At 40.2% G+C, this 26766-nt stretch overlaps 2 protein-coding genes across 5 annotated transcripts; both read right to left on the bottom strand.

Moving 5' to 3' along the window:
- Positions 1-308: 308 nt before the first annotated feature.
- Positions 309-8376, bottom strand: LOC140312036 (AN1-type zinc finger protein 5). Of its 2 annotated transcripts, XR_011916941.1 has the most exons (7): positions 8239-8376; positions 6793-6992; positions 6336-6447; positions 5329-5456; positions 4802-4909; positions 4190-4413; positions 3815-3902 (listed from the first exon to the last, which is right to left on the bottom strand). XR_011916941.1 is itself a non-coding variant. In XM_072389688.1 (6 exons), the coding sequence occupies exons 2-6, from the start codon at positions 6950-6952 to the stop codon at positions 3754-3756; spliced, it is 657 nt and encodes a 218-aa protein (XP_072245789.1). In that variant the 5' UTR covers positions 6953-6992; positions 8239-8375; the 3' UTR covers positions 309-3753. The 2 variants fall into 2 exon arrangements, 1 of the variants encoding a protein (XP_072245789.1); XM_072389688.1 differs by lacking the exon at positions 4190-4413 and having other exon boundaries at positions 309-3902; positions 8239-8375.
- A 119-nt stretch (positions 8377-8495) lies between these two features.
- plin3 (perilipin 3) lies at positions 8496-17729 on the bottom strand. Of its 3 annotated transcripts, XM_072389721.1 has the most exons (9): positions 17614-17729; positions 16005-16090; positions 13466-13555; positions 13093-13288; positions 12666-12748; positions 12259-12502; positions 10044-10384; positions 9502-9720; positions 8496-9162 (listed from the first exon to the last, which is right to left on the bottom strand). In XM_072389721.1, exons 3-9 carry the CDS (start codon positions 13532-13534, stop codon positions 9022-9024), a joined length of 1293 nt encoding a protein of 430 aa, XP_072245822.1. In that variant the 5' UTR covers positions 13535-13555; positions 16005-16090; positions 17614-17729; the 3' UTR covers positions 8496-9021. The 3 variants fall into 3 exon arrangements, with proteins under 3 accessions (XP_072245822.1, XP_072245821.1, XP_072245823.1); XM_072389720.1 differs by lacking the exon at positions 16005-16090; XM_072389722.1 differs by lacking the exon at positions 16005-16090 and having other exon boundaries at positions 9502-9717.
- Between the last annotated feature and the right edge of the window lie 9037 nt (positions 17730-26766).

Here is a 26766-nt window from a genome sequence, read left to right as displayed (position 1 = left end):
CGTGCCAAAAATCAAATGGTTCCCTTTGGACAAGCACTAAGTGACAGCACACACTGAAGCACATTATGTGCTATTATACAGAGCCATTTGTACCTACAGTGTTTTGTCCAGTCTGAGAACAATATACCACAATAATAAGAACAAAAGCAGTGGGGCCACGTAGTAGGCCGATGTGCCAGTCTAAAGAAGCCATTACTGGTGCACGTAATTACACTCTGTGTCAAACACAACGCTCTGTTTGGGCAGAGTATTTGATCTACAATTATGCTCAAACATCTAAACAAGAAGAAAACAAAATACAAGTGTAATTTAAAATAAACTTTGCGATTTTATTGTTTTATACTTACTCTTACACATCATACAATCCTAACTTTTAAAAGAAAAAAAACAAAATGAAAAGATATCTGGTGGTGTTTCTGGGGGACTGGAGTGCCAAGGGACAGGGGACAAGAACTACATCTCTGAACAATGTAGACTTCATCTGGTATCTCTACAGCTCGTCTTGGAACACAGAATGAACACAGCCTTTTTATTTTCATTTTATTGTCTTTACTTCTGCAGCGAGACTCAACCGAAACCACAGGCTGCATCACTTGCAGGCTTATCGCTGTTATCAAAGGTCTTGCATGATGAGGACGTAGATTATGAAATGCTGTGCTAAAGACAGGATTGAGGACAGCGAAAGACAAATCAATACAACGGAAGGGAAATGTGTACTGATCCAATATAGATTCATTTTTTTAAGGTTTGGTAACCCTAATTGCTGGTGCCGAGTCCCACGATCAAAACAGTTTTAGTGGTTCAACTGTCTCTCATCACCTGAAAGACAACTGGGCATCGTCAACACGAGCGACGGACAATTTCATGAATGACATTACAACGTATTATTGTGTGAATTATGGTGGTTTACATTCAAACTGCTCATATATATTTAAAAAAAAAAAACAGATTGAAAGCGTTGGGGCACTGATATGAGCATTAATAGAAAACAAGTGTAAATCAAAGTGTAAATCATGAAAAATACCAGGATTTACACAGCTGAACAACCATCCAACATACCATTCTCACTCTATGAAAGGACCATTAATTTGTATGGCAAAACTGAATGTTTTGCATGCAACAATTTGTCGTAACCCAGCGCTCCAGCTTCAAGTCTGAGGACTTTGTAACTATGCAAAGCGGCACCCACAACAAGTCCTCATAAACATGACAATTATTACCTTGTTGTCACCCAGGATGAACTCCATTTGGATTTCAATTTCTCACTACACGCGAGACGGAGGAAAAAATAATCATAAGCAGGGGTTAGAGACGCTTAATCGACCCAAGGAAAATCGTCTTGGTGTTGGCGTGTCAAGTCACCGTGCCATCATTCAGACATGTCTGTCAAAAACGCCCAGACTTCAACGGGGAATCTAAAGAGGGAGCCAAGACCAAACCCACCCAGACCCCAACGTTAAATCCTTTGAATACAAGCGAAAGTGTCATTCACATCCAACACATGTGCACGGGCTTCTTTTGAAAAAGCACGCCAGCACATTCCCTGCAGCTTTCCTGCCACATTTTCATAAATATTCAATGATCAAGATCAAGCAACATTTACTGGGAAACTTTGAATAAAGAAAAGATGGAGCCCCACCCTCCACCCTGAATCTCACAAGGGCCCTTTTTAGCTTTCAGGACTATCGTTATGCTATAAATAGACTTCAGTAACAGGATAGATATATATGAACTGGGTTACTATGTAATGTTAATAGTCTGGATGGGCTTGTTAACGATCTAGTTTTGTACAACAGAAGCCACACGGCATGGTGAAGATACAAGTGCTGGGGCCGGTTAGTGAACACTCTGAACAACTTCTAAATTGGGGGAAAAACACAAGTGCCAGTGGTGACACTTTCAATTTTTGGATAATTATGAAAAGCACTTTAATACACGTAGTACTATTCTTCACCTTAATCCGCCACCTGAATTACCTGGCAAAAAAATCTACATTAAGATTATACTATATGAATAGGAGCCATATGTTATTTACATTTTGGAAAAAGAAATATGAATAAATAAACCCAAAAAAACTGTAGAATCCTGTTAACTTGAACCTAAAGGTTCCAGCCATGCATTGTGCTACTGCTGTGTGGCTTTTTAAACATTCCAGCTCCATTTCGAACTGTGCAGTCACTAAAGAGTAGCTCATATGCTCGACTGCACACATGCAAGCGACTTAGATCTTCCTAGAAGAAGCTAGCGAGAAGCAGTCTTCGCACGGGGACTCGTCTGAATCTGAGCACAATGCAAAAGCACAGCTCGCAGCTCTGCAGCGTGGCAACAATCTTTACTGTAGCTGAGCAGAACGCGCGTTGTGTGTGTCGAGCAACTGCGTCCCAGGTCAGTTTTCATTCAGCATGTGTCAGTGGTCTGCTGGTGGTTAGAGAAACGGGGAGCGTCGTCGACTCCGAAGAACATTAAAAAAAAAAAAGGCTTTTCAAGGAGAACACAGTGCCTATCTGAAACAGAGCGTCTCATAAGTCAAACAGGGCGATCTTCTCTGAGAGCCCGATATACAGCTCAGGTATAAACTGCAAATGACCAAGATGCTGAACCAAACTAAGTAGGTGTGGCACACCGAGTTTGTGCTCTGCAGTTGAGACTCTTGTGCTTTGCCTTCTGAACATTTTTACTGCAAAACCTTAACACTAAGGGCTCAACTGGGCTCGCCTCCGTCGTGTCAGAGCTCGTGGATTTTTTTTTTTTTCCTTTTCTTCCATGGTTATATAATAAAGATGGAATTATTTAAATATAATTGAAAAGTGCAAATCTTACTGATTTGCTGACACATGCTGCCAATCCTCCAGCACAGACCAACCAAACGATAAAAAATAAATAGAATGCAATCACACAATTCAAGCTAACTACAATATATTAATATAGATCATCTGATGTCATACGCTCATTAAAATGGAAAAAAAAAAATTAAAATAAAAATAAAGAATTCAATCACGCATTTAAATCAAGGTTTGCCCTGTCCTTTCCCTCCCCCATCAATAACTGTTCATGCACTCAGTATCCGTATATAACTGGAAAATGCTGGGCCTTTAGAGTTCAAAATGTGGTGACCCGGAGTCGGGGAAAATAAATGCCAATTTAATAAGAACTTGACATCATTTTTTCTGTCGAGGAGAAAACTTCATATTCCAAAGCCCTTAAAAGATCTTGCTGATACATGAAATCTCCCCCTAACTTACTGGACCCCCTGAATATTCCTCTGTGTCATTATTCAGGTTGTGACACATTCTTTAACAGCTTATCCCCATTTAATTTCAACTACCTACAGGGATTGTATAAACTCACATGATCCCTCTAAGTTGAGAAACAAAAAGGGGTAAAAAAAAAAATCAAATGCCTTCCCTCCCCATGGCAACACAAATGTCCGTCAAGCCCCCACCGCTCTCTCCAACTCTCAAGCAAATGTGCGTGCACACACAAACCCTCTTTCATACGCGCGCACACACACACACACACACATACACACGAGCACTCAGGTTCAGCTGCACTCACTAGCGGAGAGAGAGGGAAATGCTAGTAAGGGAAGTGTCTGGACTGTGGCTGCAACCACATCATCCCACCCGCCCGCCCGCCTTAGACTACCATGAGCAAATGAAGCCATGATATCAGGTGTTTTCATCAAAGTCGCCATTGTTCAAATTCACAAAGTCAGAGACTTTTTTGTTTTGTTTTCTTCTTTGCAATTAGTCCTCATAACTTCTGAATTTTCTCAGCCACCACGATCGGGTTCTCCTTGCGGATGCGCGCTGCTGCTGCACTCCGGTAATCATAGGGACAGTCGTGTTTGTCAGAGTAACGATGGATGGCACAGAACAGGTTGCCGCAGCGACAGTCAAAACCTTGAGTAAATAGAAGCAAACAGGTCAGTCAGACAAAGAAGCTTTGTGATCAACATAATTACACACTAAATGCCACATAGGCATTGTTGCACTGATCCATACAGTTTGAGAGATAAACGCAAAATATTCAACAGTGAAAATGGCATACAAATTCTAAAAAGGACATGAATAAAGGTTTTCACATGCAGACCGATAAATAATCACTACTATCAACGATCAACTTTGAGACAGATCTGTTTGGACCAAAGGGAGAAATCAAGCAGCCTGCTGTGAAATACACCACTAACCTGCAGTATGTCGGTCTTTGTACCAAACTTTGTGATTGTGGAGGAAAAAATACACACCACAATCAGTAGTTATCAATTAGAATATGTTTCTTTTTTTTTTCTTTTTTTTTAAACCTTGAAATGAGCAATAGGTCCTAAGTCATTACTAATTTTAACAAGTCCTGAAGCTTGAATTCAACATGTTGGTGTTTTGGTAAAACTGTGACCGCAGATTGTGGCACCAGCTGCAGAGGGTGAGAAAGATGAAAGGAGGACATTGAAGAACAGATAGGTTTGGCAGGAGGATATCTTTTTTTCTTTCTTTTTTAGGTAAAGAAAACATTTGTCTGCGCGTGAGTCGAGGCATTTGCGTGCAAAACCGTCATTATCGTAACTATATCCGACGTCACCGTTAGAAGTAACGTCAAAGGAATGCTTCGGGAGAATGTCAAAAACTATGGTCACTGTGTGAATACAAATGTCAAACGCTCTGTCAGGTTAGAACTTCCAGGTGAAGGGTGAAAAGAATCCCAGCAAACCAGATCTATTATTCACATAGCAATGCATCATACCAGCAGTTAAGAGGCGCTCACTGGTCAGCATCAATACGTGAGAAATCCTTTCCTCACTTACCAGTAAGGCCCACTTTCTTCCGGCACGAAAAGCAGCGGTTCTTTTTCTTGTTCTTATCTGGAGTTTGGTCACCATCAGAAGAAGCCTGCGCTGCTTCGCCCACTGGCTCTGAGGAGAGGTATGAGAGTATGTGAGAGTACGAAGGGTAATATGTGTAACATCAACAGCTCAAAAACTAAAATCAATGCGTGGTTAAACATTTAATCACAAGTATTTTTCTATAAAAGCGATGGATGGTACAGTAGGACTAAAGTGTTTGAAAAACCTTTACAATTTTCTGTATTTCAACATAAATATGACAGCCTCAGGGCAAAACTTTTAAAGGCCAAAGTCAGCTCTTCTTCTGTCTCCATTCTGAGCAGCTGCTAGCTTCCTACACCTGCCCACATCTGTCTCATATGTAATCATACTGGTCTCCATGGAACAACTGGTTCCCACTATTAACGAGTCCTTAATCAATGGTGCTTGATGCAGATAGTGGGTGGGGACTGATTTGGGAGAGCCTCGCTGCTCTCTTTGATGCTCACCTGTGCTGTTGGAAGTACCCTCCTCTTCTCCTTCCTCAGCCTCAGCTCGATCAGAGTCTACTGCTCCTGGGTCCTGGGAGATGCTCATAGCTGTCATCTGTTGAGTTACTGGGCTCGGAGAGCAGGGACTAACGTCACAACAAGCAGAAAAACTTTTAAGATCACACGCCCACAGATGGACCTCTTTTTCAATTAAAAAAAAATTATATAATAGCTCCTAAGACACCTATATATTTTTTTTAAAGTAAATTGTGATACGTGTATATTTGTTAACCTGTGAACTAAGGATGACCTTCTTAATGCAACTGATAATCTGGAGACACATAATAATGAAGTAATTCTTCCCATGCACAGAAAATGCACAAACACTACAAAACATTTTGGGGTTTTGAACGTTTTTTTTTTTTTCTAGTTTCATTGCATCCGCTACTCCATCAGTTTGACAGATGACAACTAATGTCTTTCAACTTGTCGAGAGAGGCTCCCTTTGAACTACATTGAGAGAAGCCTTTATTGAGACAGAAGCAGCTACATGCAGGCAGGGATTTCAGAAGCTGCACATCACGTATATACAATAAACCGAGCAGAATCATCTGGCCTGTTTTTGCAAAGATAAGGCACAAATTATTCCAAAAGGTCATCATATAAACAAAAATAAACCAAGCCTTTATGCAGTCATTTAGGGAGAGAGCATTTCCCATCATAACTTTTGACACCTTTTTTGCATTAAAAACAGGGTGATCTATGCTTTACAGGAAAGCCCTGATTGCACAGTACTCTTCATCTCTGTGCCAAAGACAACACGGCGCCATAGTACAACTCAATACAGCTTTCGTTAACCAATCAAGGCATGTAGTTCCAAAAAAAAAAATCACCCCTACCAAGAGTAGAAATAAGAACAGTAGAAATAAGAAAGAAGAAAAAAAGAAGCGATGATTAACGAACATCAAAATGAACACTTCACAATGATGTTTTGGTCTGAAACTTTTAGTTGCCAGGCAGCATACCTAGTTGTCTGTTCTTCAGGTGGAGTTCCTGCTACTTCTGTACTGAGTTCTGAAGTTGTGCCCTCCACCGTTACACCAGCCGATCCTGGCGATCCTGACGGTGATGTAGCAGCTGTGTGGGGGGGGAAAGACAGTCTTAAATGCTGCAGAATCTGCTGTCCTTGCCCTGAACAAATATGCCATGTCACTTGGTTTTAAGTATCTTATTAAAAGGACACTCGCTATATTCGTCTAACAGGACCAGATATATTGTGAGATGGTGTGAAACAACAGATGACAATGTCACTTTCCAGCTTTATGATGCCACAGTGCAGGCAGATACTGCTACCCCTGTTCGCCAGTCTTTTTTAGCTAACTCAAGTGTCCCCAGGACAGTTTTTGAGTGACCCCCTCAAGCCAAGTTCTGCCTTTTTCACCAATACCTGGCACACCGTTCAAGTTTCTCCCATCCTCCTACCTTTCTCTCCTGGGGGGCTGGATCGGCCCCCTCCCTGTTGTCTCTGCAGGTGTTCCTTGTAGCAGACAGAGCACATGCCATTGGTGCGGGGGTTACCATAGAAACCACATCCCATAGTGCAAAGCATTGGCACTTGCGTCTGATTGGTCTCCTGAGCCATGCTCTGACAGAGGGGGTAAAGGGGGTGGGAGAGGATATTCCTGAAAATGTGGTAGCAGAAGTTAGTCAGAATTGTTAACAGACCCCATCTGACAAAATGTTTTTCCATTTTTCAGCTGAAAGAGCTTGGAGACTTGTAGTCTTGTAGTCTTATATGTAAGACTAAACATGGAGAAGCAGAATTTTGCTGTTATGTTGCAAACAAGTGGAACAAACTGCCAGTGGAGATTAAACTTTCACCAAATGTAGACATTTTTATATGAAATGGGCTATACAAATAAATTTAACTTAACTACATATATATATACACTGTATATTGTAATAATGGTTTCTCACATGAAGGAACATGTTCACATAAAATTATGTCTAACGCCATCAACTGAGTGCCAAAGTCCACCTCAGCCACTAAAGTTAAAAGGACTTTGGCACGCAAAGCATAAAATACAATCCAACTTGTGTTTCAACTTAAAGCAATACCTTACATTTCTAAAAGGTTTACAGTCCAACTTTGACCGCAAACGAACACAGTGAAAAACTAATCAACTTGCGTCTTGCGCTTCTCATGTTATTAGGCCAATGTGCAAGAGCTGTTCAAAACAGCAAGCAAGGGATTTAATACAAAAACTACGCAGTGTGCAAAAGTAAGAGGCACAAAGGGTCGCACACAAGTGCACTTAAAAGAGCAAGTTACAGTATGCGAAAAACATAAGCCAACTCGGATGGATTACACTTTCTTCCGCTGCAAAATAAGATCTTTGGTCAGGATAAAGTTACCATATAAGGACCAGAAGACGTGTCCGTACAAAACCACATCGAAATTGTAGAGGGACCCTCTATATCAAACGTGAATTTGGCAAATATGAATACGCTACGCTAGGTTGTTTAAAATCCAGCTCAACAAGTTCCAACAGAAGAAAACAATTGCCGTCCTGTGCTTGAATACCTCAGCAAAGCAAACAGTGAAACATTAGCAAACAACCTCGCTGGCCGTTTTGTCTTGTCTTACACTGCATACCAACGCAAAAGGAAAAGCAAAACTCGTTTGGTAGCCTTCCATTATGACGAAAAATCACAATAATCAGAACTACCGTGTCCTTGGTGACAAACATCAAATAAATCTTGTTTTTTAAAAATCGAATAAACGCTACCATTAGCAGGCTAACTTTAGCTGCTAGCCTAATCAGCCAGCCCAAACCAACGCGCTTCGCGACAGTGTCCTAGCTAGTTAAAAAAAAATTAAAACATACACGGAGACACCCCTGTGTTCGTCTACGATGGAGACAATACCTGAAATTCAAGGTACCGGAGGCTGTCGACGACCTTGAGCTTCAGATTTGAACAAGTTGTGTCCCCAGTAGTGCGCGCGGCCTCCTACCCAGCGCGAGCTCCCGACATTCGAAACAACGACCATGACGTCATCCTCATCAGCATCAATACAGCGAGACAAGCCAACACAGCAAAGTCCAACACCCCTCCAGTACCAAAAGAAAACAACAACAACAACATGACAATCAGTATATTCAAGAATGACACCCGAGACTGTGCTGCGTTTAAAATTTATTAAGTATCAGATCAAGGACAGTTCATCAACGCCTTCCTTAAAACCCATCAAAATTCAGACATACACACACACAAAGCAAACTAAAATGCTATATTTCAAAACTAAAAGGAAATGCATCAAGGACGCTGCATCTCAGCCAAGATGCCCTCTAGTGTCTTCTGATGTTTACAGACAACAAATATTTAGCTTAGTGTAAGGGAATGCTTTGAATACTCACAAAAATCAAACATTATTGAGTTCACATACATCAATTCATCTTCAAGAGATGTAAAAACACTTTTACATTTCCAAAAACAAACAAAAAAAAGAAGGAAAAGAAACACTTTCAGTTTTGTGCGCACATCATTTATTTCTATATAATAAATGTGGTGTCAATAACTTATAGGTTCAACAAGAAAAAAATATTAAATGGGTTTTAAGGCATCTTTCATTGAGTTAATTCTTTTCTAAAATGACTTCTCCTGTTCCCACAGAAAATGATCTCATAGGAACACAGTAAGCTTTCAAATCTAGTTGTTTGGGCTAGCCTGCTCCATTGCCACGTCTTCGACTGCCCCTTCAGCCTTCTGAGCAACAAAAGGTCCAACCAGCCAGTTGAGCGGTGTGTTGTGTAAAAGATATTCCATGACACCATCCAGAGACTGCTGAACCTGGGACAGGAACAGAACAGCAATTATTCATCGACAATCAAAGCAGATATTTACTGTAATCTCCATGTTATTGATCACTTGTGCATTTCATGTGTGTGCATCACCAAATACTGTATAAGCTTGATACGGTTCATTAAACTATGTGAATGGGCAGATGTCGTTGAAAAGAAATGGAAGCATCTGGGAGTTTTCCATCAAATTAGTCCTCAGTGGAGAACTAATGAGGACTAATTAAGTGTATATATAAATAAAAACAAAATTAAAGCACAGTGATATTTAGCAAAGCTGATGCAGCAACAATAAAACACTACAGTAAAGAAAGTATGATGCACTTTGTACTTGTTTTAGTTGTTGACGGCTTCGCTCCAGGAGGAGGGGAGTGATTGTGCTCGTGTTCCCCAGAGAGGACTGCAGCTCCTCAGCAGCCTGCCGTGCACTGGTCAGCTGGTCCTGGACTGTGCCTGGCAGACCCTGAGCACTGGAAACCACACTGGAGCATGCCGACCTCAGCTGGGCGCTCATACCACGCACCATAGAGAGGGTCTGCCATTCCAGCTGCTGTGAATGTGGAGAGGTAACGAAAAAGCAGAAATGAATGAGAAGCATGTGCAACCTAATACTGAACTCACTGCTTGGTGAAATTGTCAGTGATTTACTGAGTTTCAGACGCACTGATAATAACATGGTTCAAATGTAAAACAGAGACATAAGTAAAGTTGATGAGAATTAAAAAAAAAAGAGAGAAAAAGAAAAATATGATAAAAAAAACATTTGAATTAAATAAAATAAAAAAATCTTCTTAAAAGGAAAAAAACAGACTAATACAAGAATAACCCCTTTAGAGGCAGCACATTTAATCCAAAAATGGTTAAATATGAGACCTCAGATCCGTCTCTGGTCCCATCTGGTTCTGACTCGGTCTGTCCAGCTCCCTCCTGCTTCTGCTTCCACTCTGTCCAGCGCTGCAGCAGCTGCTCTGAGGCTCCTCCTATCTGGTTACTTGCCATACCCACCCTGGTAAGGGTGCTCTCTAGCAGGTCCAGAGTGCTGGTAATCTGACCCATTGAAGCATAAGTAGCATCCCTGGCGTGCCGTGCACGGACCAGAGACTGATCGAGAGCTCGCTCCTGGACCTTGGCAGACAGTTTCCCCAAACGGACAAAGTAGCTGGGGCTAGCTGAAGTGTTAGCCACCTCGGAGCTGGCAGGTTCCGCTATAGCAGCTAAAAAGAGAAATACATTAATCTCTTGTCTATTCTAGTGGGCTTTCCAAAATGAGAAAAAAAATGTCTAAATATTTACAGCAAAAAAGCCAAAAAGTTTATATTGACTATATCAAAAGTACGGGTCCTGCAGTAGGAACCCAGTGCAGCAAGAGTTCAACTTTTCTTGCTGACATTTAAATTCTACTCTCTTTTTTTCTCTCTAAGTCGCTCTGCAATCCATCAGACACATTTCTCCTGTTGCTATTTGCAGGAAGGACCGCATCCTTTATTTCCTTTTGAAATACTCTAGATATTTTCTTCTGGACTAAAGTAACACAACCTACTTGGCCAGGTCATATTTTTCCACTATGTTTTCCTTTTAAATACTTGTGTGAATCTGATAGCATGCTTTGGGCCATAATGCTGGAATATTAATCTTCTGAAAACTAGGAGTCATGCCATTAGCCAATATTTTGGTACTGTACTCCACAGATACTCATGGTGCCATCCATCAATGTCACTCAATGTCATTTTCTTGGACACTGTCAGTGAAGCCTGACGTTATCCAGTGGACTTTGCACTCTGAGTCGTTACTGGAACTCTGAGGCGCCGTCTCTTTTCCAGAGCTAAGTTGTATTAGCAGCACATCATTTATGTCGTCGATTAAGGGGGAAATCTTGGATTAGCGGTTTTACGGCTCGTTCTCGCAACTGTACGTCGATATATTTTAAGTATTGTTACTTTTTTATTTGAAAACTCATCTGATTTTTCCAATTCCTCTTGCAGTTTTTTTTCCCCCCAATAAAACCATGATGCACACCTGCCCCAAAAAATTAGTTCAGCTGACTAACTGAATATGCTGACAAGATTTTTCCAACTGAAGATTTTTTTTTTAAGCCAACTCCAGGATGACAATGCCAGGATTCATTGGGCTAAAACTGTGCAAGAATGGATCAGGGAGTGCAAGACATGGATTGGCCACCACAGAATTATGCAGTCCAACGCTCCCATCTTCAGTTCAAGATCTTTGCAAAAAATTAACGCAACTACAGATGAAAATAAGTATTCCGACAGATCTGATTAAAACGATGCCTCTGCGAATGTACGCCTTAAATCAAAGCTATAGGTGGTCCAACGCAATTTTATCCTCTGGGACTGTATTCAAGCATAAGCAGCATTAATTGCATGAGTTTGGTGGTAAATTAAGGCTGAGAGAAAGAGGCACAGTTGCACAATTCTCTCCCATTATGACAACTGGTGCATCTGTTCCAAGACCGGCCACTTGACTCCAACTGGGTTAAAACACATTTGCTTAGAAGAGACTAAAAGACTCCTTTTTAATCAGTCAGCATAAGCATATGATGCTGCTCAGGTGTCGATTACAGACGAGAAAAAAAAAACAAAAAAAAACAGAGTGTTGCCACAATTGAGTGCTTCACTGCCAGTGCATCTTTCACAGTCTCCAATCAGTGGCTGCCCTCTTGAACGTTATTGCTGTCCCGGAGTATGACAGGTTGTCACGATAACATGACATCACTATAGCAGGTGTCAAAGCTGCGAGTATTGGAAATAGTAGGTGTGTTTCAGGCCAAGTAAACAGAGGGGAAGTTCAGTTGAATGTCCTGCCTCCCCCTCTATAAATAGCACCAACCATTCATGTCATCAACCTTAGTCACTGCAGTAGAAATGAACCCTGTTTGTACCATCCTGCTGTATAACTTCCCCTCGCCTTTATGATCATTTTTGTGGACACTCTCCTCATTTCAGATTAATTCTAATCCAACTGTCAGATGACTCACAGCCGGGCTCACAGAAATAGGCGTATGCTTTGATTACCTCCACTTATTATCAAGGAATGGATCATGTTTTGCATACTTAGCGCTTATACTGACCCAGCTCCCTCTCAGTGAGTGGTAGGTTCTGGTCGACCCAGTCCTCAGATCGGCTAAGGGCCAGGCCCATCCCACTGCTGACCATCTGGCCCATCTTGGTGGCCATCACAGTGTTGATACTTCCGCTGACTGCTGCCCTGGTCAGCTCAACACCACCCATCACTCCACCCATCACTGCCCCCACCACAGCATTTTTGGCTCCTGCCACAGACTGGTATACCATACCAACTGTGTCTGACACTACCTGAGAAAGTAAAGAGAAAACAATGTGCCACAGCAAGAGAAAATGGTGGTGCTAATCTGCAATTTCTATGCAGCTCTTTTGTTCTCCATCTTCTTAAGGTTGCATTAAAAAGGCAAAGAGAAAAAGAAAAAGGTGCTTTTATGTCAGGGTTTTTTCCACTGACCTTGTCTGCGGGTTGGTGAAGAATAGGCAGTTTCTCTTCAATCTTTTCCAGCCCTTTCAAAGCATATTCATTCACTGTGGAAACTGTAATAAGTGGACAGCAAATATTCACTTAAACACTAGATGAATGAGCAAAAAAAACAACTGCAAACAAAAACAGCTATCATGTCACGATCACAGCCAAACAACAACCCAAAAAAGCTTCAAAAGAAACTTCTGGTAAAGGATGAATACAGTTCCCTCATAAAGGGCACAAAAAACTATTTCTGTATTGTATTCTAGCCTAGAGGTCAAACCTGGAGTTGGTTTCACACCCTTTCATTTGAAACAAGCTTGCAATATTCCTTAATAGTTCATTTCAGGGTGGTACAGTTATGTGCTGCCATTGCATATACATTGCATCACATTCTTTTTAAGAGAGAACCTACGCTGTGGTTCAATCATGTCCAAAATAGGTTTGGACCCCGTGGTGGCAGCGGCTCCCAGGGTTCGGACCCCACTCTCAGCTACATCCATAACTCCCTTCAGCAGGGGAACGTTGTCTTTGGTGCTGGTGTAGGCGCTGGAGACAACCTCGCAAGCTGAACTGACAAGGGCCAAGTTGCTCACTCTCGAAACAACACTCTAGGACAAAGAATGCAACCTTTATAGTCACTTAAAATTGCAAAATACAGGCTTGTCTGTAAAAAGTAGAATTCTTTTTGGAATTTCTCCAAAGAAATGGGGAAATGTCAGCTGAGCTGTGTCAAATGAGGGTTTTGTATGCGTCATGTGCCCTTTTGGGGTCTCGGCAGTCCTCACCTGCTGGTCTCCATTAGCTGGCTCTGCTGCTGCAGCTCCAGGCTCATTGGTCTTCCCGCTGTCTGCCATTGTGACGTCTGAATTCGATCTCTGACGGTGAATACAGAGTGTTAGAAATTGAGATTCAACTCTCTTTGCTTAGTGTGAATGATGAAACGGAGCTTCTTCTCTGAAAGTCTTTGTTAAAGTGACTGATATACTTTATCGTGCAGGAAAAGAAATTCAGCCATGTTAGATCCATTAGTTAACACTATGATGCAATGAGGATGAAATTACTCCTAAACAATAAAATCTCTGTGCTTCGTCAGAAATAGTCTAAAATGGAGTTTTGAAATATGATACAAATAACGTAATAAATAACACCCTTTTTTATCTATTTGGCTCCACGCCTCAGGTTACTCGCGAAGCATTACGGTAATGCATTTCTTCTTCATATATTAGAAGTAAAATTGCTAATATTACTGGAACAACTAACTCTGTGGCAACACTATATGGTCTAATTTTTGATTACACGTTGGAGGAGTGTAAATAAAACCATGAATAATGGCGAGACGTGCAAACCGCAGGGCATTAATGCCGATGACTGATTGTTCGCGAGCTCTCATGACGGCATGCAGACAAATAAAAACAAAACCAATATCATTCACTTAAAGTGAAACACTGAGCAATACTGCAGCTCTGCTAATTCAGAAATATTGCTTTAAATCAAATCTGGGCCAAAAGAATGACTCAAATGAACAGCTGTAAGTGAAGAGGAGCTTATTAGATTAATATATTAAACCACTGCTTTAAGTGGAGATCGTACGTAATATTTAATATCTTGGAATGGACTGTCGAAACTGATAGAAACCAATTTCAGACTGGCATAGGATGAATTTCATACAAGATGGGATGAATGAGTTTAACCGCTTGCCCCCACCTGCCTGTTGTGTCTTCTTCTACAGCTCAGTTCACATCTGGCACTAACATTTGTTTTGTGTGATCCAATCACTAATGGACAGATGTGAGTGCATCCAGGATGTACCGAGGAGGCACTGTAATGTGGTCACTCAGACCAGAGACTGAGGTGGACTGGGCCGCGTTCACTAATGAATGTGAATGCGTTCGGTGCTGCACTGAACAACTACAAAGTAAACTGACAAGCCTACAAATTGGGAAAAACAAATGCATCCAATTGGTAGAGCCCGACATCTGTTTAAAGTACCCACTGCTATTGTTAGCAATTCATTTTTCATAGTCTATTCAGTTTTGTGTGACGAGTGAGATGTGATGGAGTAGTTGCAGGTTTAGGGGTGTCACAATCATAATTTTAGCCAATGATTAACTGTCATTCAAAATGGGTGATCAACTACTTAGTTAGTTTTTAGTCTTCTTATGTCACCAGTAGCTTTCAATCAGTGGTATTAGCATCTTTACTACCACCTCCAAGTTATGAGGATGTCATTTTTCATTTAGGTTAAAACCCAGGTGTGCCCACAGTGGTCCTCAGTTGTTTGGTTTTGCAACTAATTCCATTATGTTAATGTCAGCTGAGGCTCATTAACATGCAGTAAGCTGAATATCAGAAGTCGAGCACCTTGGAAGATGAGGCAAATAGTGGACTCGATGTGGACATAGCGATGGAAATATGACATTTCTATGAGGTTCATCCCGCTTTAATCATTCAAGGGAAAGAAAACAACTATCATTTGTGCAAAATCATCGTGAGAGACAGTTATGTCATAAACACGATGCAGATTTTAAAGGTGGACTTGTCTCTGGTATTTTGTTGATGGGAATTTAATGAGCTGACACGTACGATACCCAATTAAACCCTAAAGGGAAATCATATCCAAATCATTTGAATTAAACTCGCTTATTCTTTCTCTGAGTTCAAAGTAAGATTCAACCTTGATACTGACAGGTGGCTCCATAGAAGACACAAGTGGAGCTGAAGTGTAATTCCACGTGTGATCTGGTGGACTAAGAGCTTCTCCACTTGCGGTGGCAAGTTGTACTTTGCTTGAATGTTACAGTGTGATTTTGACTTGTAGCTGTTACTCTGATGTACTTAGAGCTGTGACCCTGTGATTGAAAGTTGTTGTTTGCTTCTAAGTTACAATGTGATTTTCACCAGTAGCCACTGCGTGAACACTTTTATGAGTGGTGTCACCAGAGAAAGGTGAAGGTATGGAGTTTTAATTTCTCCCAGAAAGCCCCACGATCCGTTTGGTCCGAATAAGCCTAATGTAACAACCAACAGCACACTTGACTAATTCGAATTAGCGGTCCTTCATCTTCTCATTTATGCTTCCTAACCTTTTTATTAAGACACAAAAAGGTACCCAAGAGAAGGAACCATCTGCAAACAGCTCTCCCTTCTCCCTCTGGTGCTCACAACATGTGGATGGCATCTGTTTTTGAATTCCACCAGATGGCACACAGTGACATAAATGGACTCCACCTGTCTATACTGGGACACTGTTAACGAGTGTTTAACACCCTTGAACTATGTCTACAGACCAGAAGTCGCAGAAGGACATGAGCTCTGCTAACATACCGCTGGAAAGCAGGAGCACAGGGAGTGCGGCTGATCAGATGCAACAAGCCTGAAGTAAATGCTGGGGTAGATTAGGCGACACCCACCTACAGAAAAATAGGACAGACAGGCCGACAATACATGCAGCAAGCAGCTTCAACCATGGCTGACATTTATTTAGAGATACTGTTGACTCATTAAACACATTTAAGGTGTTAGTGTGAATGAAACACTGATATTTTTCATGAACTCTGGTGTTCCAGACAATCTCACTGGGCTACGTGTGATGGAAGATTGCCTTTTGTTGCAACAGCTCAGTTGAGCAAAATGCTCTCTGCTCAGTGTCAGTTGATGACATATTCACTGGCTTTATTACAAAGCAAAGTCTGACTCCATCTCTGCTGAAGCATGAGATGAACTCGCAATCATTTTCAGAGACAAGCAACATGTTAATCAGGAGGCAGTTGAGCAACACGAAGCGGGCTCATTGAGTCACTCAGAAAAGATCATCTCGCTGACAACTGATCACAGCAAAGCGCTGATGAAAACGCTGTCAATCCTCTTCCCACTGCAGTAAAAGGCTGTCATATCCTCACAATGCAGAGCCACAAATCACACTCCCAGAAAAAGAAGAGACTAATACCCTCACTTTGAAGCCAAAACTCCAAGCAACTGTTGCTATCAATGAATACTGATGCATCTTAAGACAACTATTAAGAAAGTGGCCATATTCATAACAGTGTTTGAAGTTAAACAAAAGACAAATGACTTCTTGCTCGTGCGTTGAAGACTATGGCTCCTTCCGATATGGCGAAATAGACAAAGTGACAGCAATAAAAAGGGACTAATGTGGATAACACCAGGAAGGAGCAGGGTAAGACTGGTGTCTTAAAGTGCTTCAGCTTAATCTGAAAGAGCAGCTATATTGTCTGCATTATTGTTGCATGGGCTGAAAGGCATTAAAGAGGCCTCCTGGGATAAATCTGAGGGGTAACAGGATAATTAAAGCAATAAGAGGAGCAATAAAATGTGTTTAAGCCCACAAGCTCACATCCCCACGTTTTGTCATGTTGAAATATTGGTTCCCTCGACTAATTTCCAGAAGAAGAAACTACCTTTGACAGGAGAAGATGACTTAATACTCAGAACTCATGTCACACGTACTGATTGCTTCACAGTCAAGCTTAAAGGCAGGCAATCACAGCACACTATCACTTATATGGTCTGGAATATTGCTGATTACCAACGCTGATAAACCAGCACTATGTCACTTCTAACTACTCCTAAACATATCAAACTTTCAACATTAGCAACTCTCTGCAATGCCCTCTTTTTTAATGGTCGGTGAACTTTACCCTAAATGAGGAAATATAACTAGTTGCTTTGGCAAACAACGGCTTTATTTTAATCAGCTCCCTCTCATCCATCTTAACATCTCTGATAAAGCGGTCTTTAGCAGTATCAAGAAAAGTAAATAGTTGTTTTATTCGCCTTCAAAAGGGAAGGAACTCTAAGTTTGCTAGTTACAGAAGCTAACTTTAGTTAAGTTAGCTTAGCAACCCGTCGTTTAAGGGACTGAGGACAGCTTTAATTAAAAAAAACGAGCAAAGCAGTCGAGTTAGCCACTGACCTCACTAACAGCCTGGTGCTTCTCTGTCCTGGAGTGACCTGCGGTGTTCCTGCTGGTTAACAAACGCACCTGCCCTCAAGAAAAGGACACTTTCCACTGTGCTGTTGAGTATGGCATTACCATAGTTGAGCAACACGTAAATATGGCCAGAAAGGCGGAGTGTGGGCTTGTCTTATCAACTTTGAACCAATTAAATCAAAGCGCCGAAACGACACAGACTCTGTAGGGTATAGGCTCCTCTAGGTTCACTTTAAAAATTCAGAAAGGGCTTAAAGCTTTGAGAGACGGAAGAACTATTCAGATCCTTCGATCATAATAAGTACTATAGCTTGTAATATTTTTTTTTCATTTCTAGACTTGCAGCTATGAAAAACAGACAGGAGTATAGAGTATAAAACACTCTAGGAAGTTTTCATTAGTCTTATTGAGGGATGAATTCCCCCAGAGCCCAGACCTCAACAGAACAAAAGGCAGCCAGCATCCAAAGAAGAAGCTTTGGAATGCCCTTCAAGAGAACTGCTCCTGAGATCCACTTAAAGAAATGACAAGAAAGCTCGTCTAAGAGGGTTCAGGCTGCGTTGAACAGTAAAAGTTGATTTGTTTACTGTATTTTCAGTGATGTTTGCATATGTTTCAGTAAAATCACTTAAAATCACTCTTTTTTTAGCATTTTGTTGAAGGTGTTTCTGTGCGCATTAATATATACTAAAAATATTTCCATACATTTGTTTTTCAGCACAGATTATTGGTCATCCGGGTCATGAAAAGCTTAAGAGGTTAAGTAAGAGGCAACTGGACTTGGTTGTTTTTTAAAGACACGTCTGCCACCTTTTCCAAGTATAGTTGTGTTTCTTTTTTCTTTTTTTTTTTTCAACAGACAAAAGCACGGTTGTGTCATGGGTTTTTCCGGTGTCACCTACTGTGGCCAATTTCTGCACCCAAGGAAGTAAAAGCAGAGCTCCTTCAAAAACTAACACCTTGCCACTGGTTCATATATGTGAATAACAGATATGCTGGGCTGTACTGTGCAACATGGACAATTACAAGAAGCTAACATAAAGCTAACAATCTGTTTTCTATGTCACTGGAATGTTATCTGGGGGGGTCATTAGATCTCCCTACAAGAGGCTGAATGACTGTAATTCCCTTATCAGTAAGATCTGAGGAAGTCACTTAATGGGTCACCTTTGAATCACCTTGTTGTTGAATTGTGCTATACAAATAAACTTGCCTTGCCTTAAATGAAAAGACATCTAGTTGCCCTCTGCCCTAGCTCTTAGAAGTTATACTTGCTCCCAGTTATAAGTTTTAATAAAGATATCAATAATTAAATACTTTTTAATGGAATCGTGGCGTTTAATGTCTCCCTGCTGTGCTCTGTGTACACCAGAGCTGGGAGACTAGAGTGTGCTAATAACTCAGCTGTAGTTGCTGCCTTAAACCCTGAGAGGGCAGTCTTTACCCATTAAGTCCTTTTTCTTCTTCTTCAGCCTCACCCACACAAAGCTCTTCTCACATTTACATTCTTATGATCTTTTTTTTTCCCTGCAGAAGCACTACAACATCTAGAACAGAGAGCTTACTTCAGAATGAATATTAAACAAAATAAATATTTAAATATATGCTGTGAAAATGGGTTATAGGGATGGCAAAGGAGAACAGACTTTAAAGCTACTTGCATTAATTGGATGATTTTATTCTACCTATCCTTTCTACTGAGTACAGACATCTCACAGCGCTGTACTTTAACGCTGACTCCCCTGGATGGACAGTGTGCCTTTATCAACTGGGTCTTTTCATTTGGAGAGGATTTACAATTTTCATCACAGTCATTGCAGTTTTCAAGATGTCTCGTCCTCACCAGGCAATAGAGAAATGAACTGATTGCATTTATTGAACAGACACTTTTGTAACCGTGTTTGGCATGTTCATTACCCAGGTTGTAAAAACATTCCATGAGATTGAACAGGACCAAGTGAAAGAAAACGGCATGAGGTGGGAAGTCTGGATCTGGTGTCTTGATCCAAGTTGTGTGACTCCCTCCAGTCTCCTTGTTTGTTTGACATCTTGTGACCAAGTCATTTCAGGCTTCGCATTGTGTGTGCTTTTAAATAAATGCACATCCTCCTAGTACAGAGGTAACATGTTCCACGAGGGAGCTCATCTGTTCCTGCTTTACTCTGCTTCACTGGCTTGATTGAGGCCAGAACTGCTCTGGGTATTGAGTAATTGCAGAATAGTGGATAACAGGAAAATCACTCATCCCTCAGAGTAAAATGATCACTCTACTGTCCCCCTTGCTGCCCCTCCGTCTTTCTGCTTTTTCTTGAAGACCTAGCATTTAAGAGTGAAGCAATAGATATTTAATATGTCATATCAAATCATTGGGTATAAGATTTTATTTTAGAGATTAATTCCCAAGATGGTTAAGCCAGCTTGATCATGCCTGAATAAATGGAAAAGCCCTCTTTCAAAGACGGTAAATGCAGAACCTGAAATTATAATGTACAGAAGTGTGAAGATTCATTCATTCCCTGTAAAAAGCTCAAAAATAGAAATAAAACCATAACAGCTTTAAGATGCTCAAATTCCACTTGCGTTTTGGGTCTTTGAAGTACTTTGCACCGATGATTAATTGTTTAAAAAAAGATATCAATCACCATCAAAAAGCACTTTGAAAGGATGTACGCAATCAAAGGAGCACCACAATTATCCTGTAACTGAATCCATTTGTTCTGGTTAATGTTTATTAAATTGAACCACAAAGTCTAAGGTGTACTGGGACTACATCAAACATTTCTTTGACTCCACATTTGTTTTATGTACTGTCTCACCTTTTGCTATTCATTGTCAGTGGCCTCAAAACCATGAAAACGATCTTCCATCCAGTAATAGCTGAATAGCTCTGCAAGGTTTCATCTGTGTTACACCATTGATGGGAATCTTATTTCCAACATCCTGCTACAAATTTCCGGAGGCTTGTAACATAAGGTATCGGTAACATACACCACAATGACAAATCATCTGCAGGTTGAAAGTTGATATGGACCTCTGCACTCACTACGTTCTGAGCAATAGCATATTAATAAGGCATAACCAAGGTCAGGCCAGTGAACTGTTTGCATGTGAGAAAACTTTCATGTTGGAATTAAAAAGATACTGGAGGTTGACATTGAATTATATCCTCATGCAATAAATAAGATATTGTAAACATTTTTTCTTACATGATGTGCTGATTAAGCATAATGAGCATACAGACAGTGGTAAACAGCTGACCTGACTCTTTCAAACTATACGAAAATCCCCCAATATGTTCTGTGACCCATACAAACTCACAGGTGGTTTATTCATATCTCTAACTTTGACCCTTAGGATCGTCCTCTAAATTATCCCTGCTACGTATGGTAGGATATATATTACATCTATTATCTAAATAATCATGTAAGAAATTTGTCCTTATCCTCAAATAGGGCTCATGTGAGTGTTTTCAACATGTTAAGTGTTTCTCAAATTTAAGGGTGCGTTTGAGTAAGATTGAACCTAGCAAAGTGCGGGCCTATGCCACATCAGTGATCCCACCTTTAATTACACTGTGCACACACAACAGCTGAAATAATTGCACTGCCATTATCTAGCTGGTCGTTGTAAGCTGGCAATCTAACAGCCATTGATTCTGGCAATTTAGGCTTTGCTGTCCTTTGATGGAATATATTATGATGCTCACAACTTTACAGTGAAAACAGTTAAACAAGAAATTCAATGCACATTGCACTAACTTAGATCAATCTTCCAGTTTTACCATCTTTGACATGTATAAAGGGTTGTGGGTGCCTTTCGAACACCAGGGATACAAAGAAGCATCCTTGAAATTTCACTGAACAAAGGATAAAGTATTTTAAAGGATCCTCAACATCAGAGCAGCCTTTTGATTAGATTTGACTATGTTACATTGTATAAATGAAGCCCTTAAGGATCCTTGTTTGACTTTGAGAAGTGGCTATTTTTGTTAGATGCCAACAGCAAATATCATCATGAAGTGTTTTCTATAAAAAAAGTGAAAGGCTGGAGGGGAGATTGAGGAGAGTCAAAAATAAACTATAGAGCTGATACCAAGAGTTAAGACCACGATACAATAAGTAACCACTTAGTAAGGGTTGGGCAATGCAGTTTTCCGGTTGGATGTAGGCACTTATACTACTTGGTTACTCTTAGGAATCAAAATGACCTGCTAAAGATCATGGTTTGGGTTTAAACACATTGTTAGTATTATGTAACGGCACACTATTCTGGAAGCTGAGGTGTCAGCAGGAGAATGTACACGTTCTTGTGCACACATCTGCAAGAGGTCTGATATGTGTAAAGGTCCTAAATGCCTGAACAAACAAGCCACTGTGTTGTATTTGCAGAATTACTTAATCAAATCCTTATCACTTTTGATAAGGATTTTTTTTCATTGTTTGGCTAAATACATGTGTATTGGTGAGACATACAGACACTTAAGTGCCAAATTCATTTTAAGCTCAGTTAGTGAGCTACCTCTGATTTCCTTTAGTGGACATTAGCTTTTTTCTACCTTGAATTTTAGGTCTATGCGCTCACATCCTCAAACAGTTATTACACAGATGTAACTAAACCCACAATGTATAAGAACTGCACATTACAAGAAAGTCTGCCCATTAAAAGGTAGAAGCTCAAAATGAAAGCTCGTAAAAGTCATTAACTTGCTTTTGGTCTTTAATCTTTTGAGTAAATTTGCCCTTAGAGGACAACTTAACCGGCTACAGACATTTTACGACTACTGCGCCTTCAGCTTAAAGGATATTGAAAAAGTGATTTGTGGGGACGTATCGCAGACCTTGAAACACATAATCTAAAAGATTTGTTGCCATGGTCAAAGAAGATTGGAAATACCAGGCCACTGCATGAAACATAGAAAGGAAAAAAGCAACAACAGCAACTGCAACAAAAGAGCCACGTCTGGCCAAGGCCAACAGGTAGTCGAACGTTGCTTTCACCAAAATATCACTATTTCCTCACACTGTGTTTAGTGAGTGCTGCTTGTTGAATACCCACTGCTGTCATTGGATTCCTCTGGGTCCCCACTGTTTATTTTAGAGAACTTATTTCACCCCAGAGCCCTGACAACAGGTCAGACACAGAGAAGGTGGAGCCATGTCTGGCCCTGAAAAATTTATAGCTCTTTAGTGTTGTGATTGTATGAGTTTTGACAGCAATGGCACATTACTGTGACCGTTCCCCAAACAGGAAAGGTTGAAATGTTGCTGTTGGTTGTGACTTGGATAGGTTAGGCCAAGTGCACTGTTCATCCATTTTCCAATCATTTTTCTCTCTTTGATAGACATACATCTCAGTCTATTTTAGAATCGCGCACATTCCCCTTCTGTGTGTTGTATCATTTTTCACCATTTCCTCCCCTATTTCTTTCCTTAGCTCCCTTCTCAACTGTAAATGCGTTCCCATTCCTCTCTCTCTGGCATCTCATTTCCTCCATCTTGCGATCTCTGCACTTTATTCGTGATGACAGATTGATGGCTGCTTCTGCACTACCCCACTCCTATGAGGATGTCATAATTTACAATAAGATGATCAAGTCTGTTTATGCACAGTCTCTCCATCATTAAGTAGAATATGAAAAACAAATATGTAATCATATGAGTATGGATTTAATTGATTTACAAATATTTTTGTCAGTGTCAGTGAAATAAGATGCATAAGCACAAGCAAATATGAAATCGAGGCTGGCTGTCTTGTAAAGACTTCTAAGTAGAGCAAGCATTAATCATTAATGATTGGGGAGTAATTGTTGCTCTCATCAGAGGGAACACTGTTATCGAAATCTTTACTGCTTACTCGCCACATTGAAAATAAGAGCAATTTAACACTGAGCACTCTGTCTTGACAATTTGTGTAAACATAGATGAAGCACAGGTTCACACTTGAAGTGCCACTATCAAGGTCACATCTTCTGTTTTTGATTGAAATGCTAGTTAAAGAAAATGAATGCCACAAAGTTAGAAAACCGATAAAAGATCCCTCAGCACCTCGGTCAACTACTGTCATTGGCCTTTTCTATGACCAGCCTGATCTCATGAGACAACCAACAACACTGGTCAAATGTTTAAGGGGATCAAAGGGGACGTGTGTGCTTTTTCACAAGGGCTGTGGCGTTCTCAGCATGGAGATTCATAGCCCTGACGACGCAGAAAACAGAAAACGAAGCTTGTTGCAGATTGGAAAAGATATCCTTTTGCAATCTGCCAACAGATAGGGAAGCTGAGCTAACTTTACTGATGTAGTTACTTGCTTGTATGAGGTCAGACAGGATAAGTGATATTTGTTTGTGTTTACTTGCTACAAACTGAGCTATAATCCATTAAAACAATAAAATTCGAGGCTGTTGAATGAGTGATAACAAGCTAAAGAGTGTTAAGAAGCTTTCATCGTGTGCATTTTTCATTAATAGATCCTATCAAACAACATACTTATGTACTTCTGCAGAAACATGACAAAAATATACCACATTTTTCATTTATTCATAATGTTTTGAGCCATAATGTCTCCTCACAGCAAGAAGGTTCCTGGTTTGAATCTCGGGTGGGGCCTTTCTGTATGGAGTTTGCATGTTCTCCTTCTGCGTGCCAGCGTTCTCTCTGGGTACTCCGGATTCCTCCCGCTGTCCAAAAACATGCTTGTTAAGTTAGCTGCTGATTCTACAATAACCCGAGGAGAAAGTGTGAGCGTGCGTGGCTTTTATCTATTGGCCCTGTCATGTACCGTGTCTTTCTCCTGATGGCGGCTGGTAGGCTGCAGTTCCCCTGCGATACTGAACTGGATTAAGTGAGTGTAGAAAATGGATGGAAAGTGTTCTGTAGATACATAAAACTATGCAACTGCAAAGCTGCTTCATATTCTGACAGAAAATGAGCAGATCGGTGTGATGGAGAGAAGAGGTAAAAAAAAGCAAAGGAAAATTGACTTAATGTGGACTCATTTATTCACATTTTCATTTGGCCACTGAAGCTACAAATTATGTTAAGAAATTAATTGATTCATCATAGAAATCTGGCATTCATCACCAGTTGCAAAAATGAAGCTTTTTATGTTCCAACATTTTGTGAACCAGCAGCACTGGAGAAAATCTAGTGTCAAAATGCTTTTTTTTGGTCTTCAGTATTTGGTCTCTTATTTCTCATGTACAGTATTTCAGATTTTACAGGATTCTGACATTTTTGTGAACCCACCCAGCATAATTAAAGCCTGCAGCCATTCTGGCTGTTCCATGGAAAGGACATTGGAAATCTGTGTATATGTGTTATATATCTGTGTTTACATACATATATATCTATATATATTTATATAGAGAGATAAAAAATGAATTTGTCCTTAGAGCCAGCCTTTCAACCAGGGCTTTGGAAATATCCATGACACCATAATCCCTAAATAAAAGGGGCAACACCTCAGTGATTGAGTCTCAATCTCACTAAACTCAATTGTGTTTAGATTTTGTCAGTTTAAAAGAACCTTAATGATGAAAGGGAAATCCTCAATCCATTCATTTAAACAAAATGAATCAAACTGCCGTGTGAAATTCTATATTTCAGACAGTAAATCAAGCATTTTTACTGAGTTTGGAAAATTCAACATTTATTAACATCAGACAAATGGCACAATCACAGTTTTAAGCTTAACATTAGTTAAGATGTCACTTACAAATTGTAATGCTCACTTGTAGTCAGTTCCAGTTAACATTGTAGCAATTACTCACAGAAGTCTCACATCCTATTTCAACTGATTTGTTCAATGGTTTTGTTCTTTTATGGATTATATTCTAAATTTGTCATAATCTAAACCTTGAAATGTGAGACTTGTGGATAACTATGTTCAGTAGTAAGAATAACAATTGAGCCAGTGTCTGATCACATGAACTCTGCAGTCTGTGTGCCTCTGTTCACAGCTTGATGAACCATGTGATTACAATGGTCAAACGGAACTGGTCACACTGAAGGCTGAAGTGTCCTTTATTTTACTTTCATATTTCTGTTGAAATAGAAGTCCGCAGAGTTGTTCTAACTCTGTTATCCGCATATTTCCTCTTACTTCTTCTTACATATACACTCACTCACCCAAGGGGTTACTCTTTGCTGCCCTTTCACTTTTCTCATGTTGTTGAAAGATTAGAAAGTTCATACCCCTTCAAAGGCACTAGTTTCTATTTTGTTTTTGCTTGGTTTCCTTGCTTTCTCATGGCAGCTCTTTTCTCTTCATTTTTCCCCTGCTCTAACGCACAAGCGGGATGAAAGGAAAAAGATGAACATAATGAATATTTCTTTATTTATTTACTGTCAGAGCACTGACTTTGACGGGAGATGAAACAGTATAAGTTCCTTTGTTAAACATGGCTCAAAGTTTCTATGTAAAGTACTTGGGAACAGAATAATAAAGCTAATCTGGGGATTTTGAAAAAAGAGAAACGTTTGAAGAGCTTTAGAACAATAAAGCAGTACTGTCAGCAACAACAACAGTCAGAATATTGAGAGTTATTGCAGAGGGCCTTCCTCACCCCTTGTGTTTTATAGTAACATAGTTATACTTTACGATTTAACTCCTGGCTGTTCGCAGTAGATGGAAGTTTTCATTCATTCAGGAGTTTTATTTTTGACTATCTTGGAAATGTATGCCCTATATTCAGCGCCCTATTAGTTTTTTTAGTTCTGTTGCTCAGTGGAATTTCAAAGTCAGTTATCATCTATTTGACAGGGTTCCTGTATACAGTGGCACTAAAAGTAGTCATGCAATGCGTTTCTAAAATAAAAAATTTAAAGTCAGATGCTGAAGTACAAGTGCTGCATAGTAACTTGTCAATATATCCCTAATGAGTTAAAAGTGGGGTATTTCCCTGGGGAAATAGGAGGGGAAAAACACAACATTTTTGGGTTTGCTGGCAAACTCAGCCCCTCTTGGCCCTTCCTCTCTGGCTAAACAAGAGAGAGTGAGATAGAGCAACAGTGACAAAAAATGGATTTTTAAAATTCATGAGAACATGTTAGTCTGACCGAAATCATAGTTTCTGAAAGCTGGACAAATAAACCCAGACGCATTCGAGGTTTGAATCACTACAACATGTATTTGCTC

The sequence above is a fragment of the Leuresthes tenuis genome, unplaced genomic scaffold, assembly GCF_036924035.1.
Source record: "Leuresthes tenuis unplaced genomic scaffold, fLeuTen1.0.hap1 SCAF_7, whole genome shotgun sequence".
Lineage (NCBI taxonomy): Eukaryota > Metazoa > Chordata > Actinopteri > Atheriniformes > Atherinopsidae > Leuresthes > Leuresthes tenuis.
The sequence above is the reverse complement of the archived record's forward strand: the minus strand, read 5'-3'. Positions and strand labels throughout refer to the sequence as shown.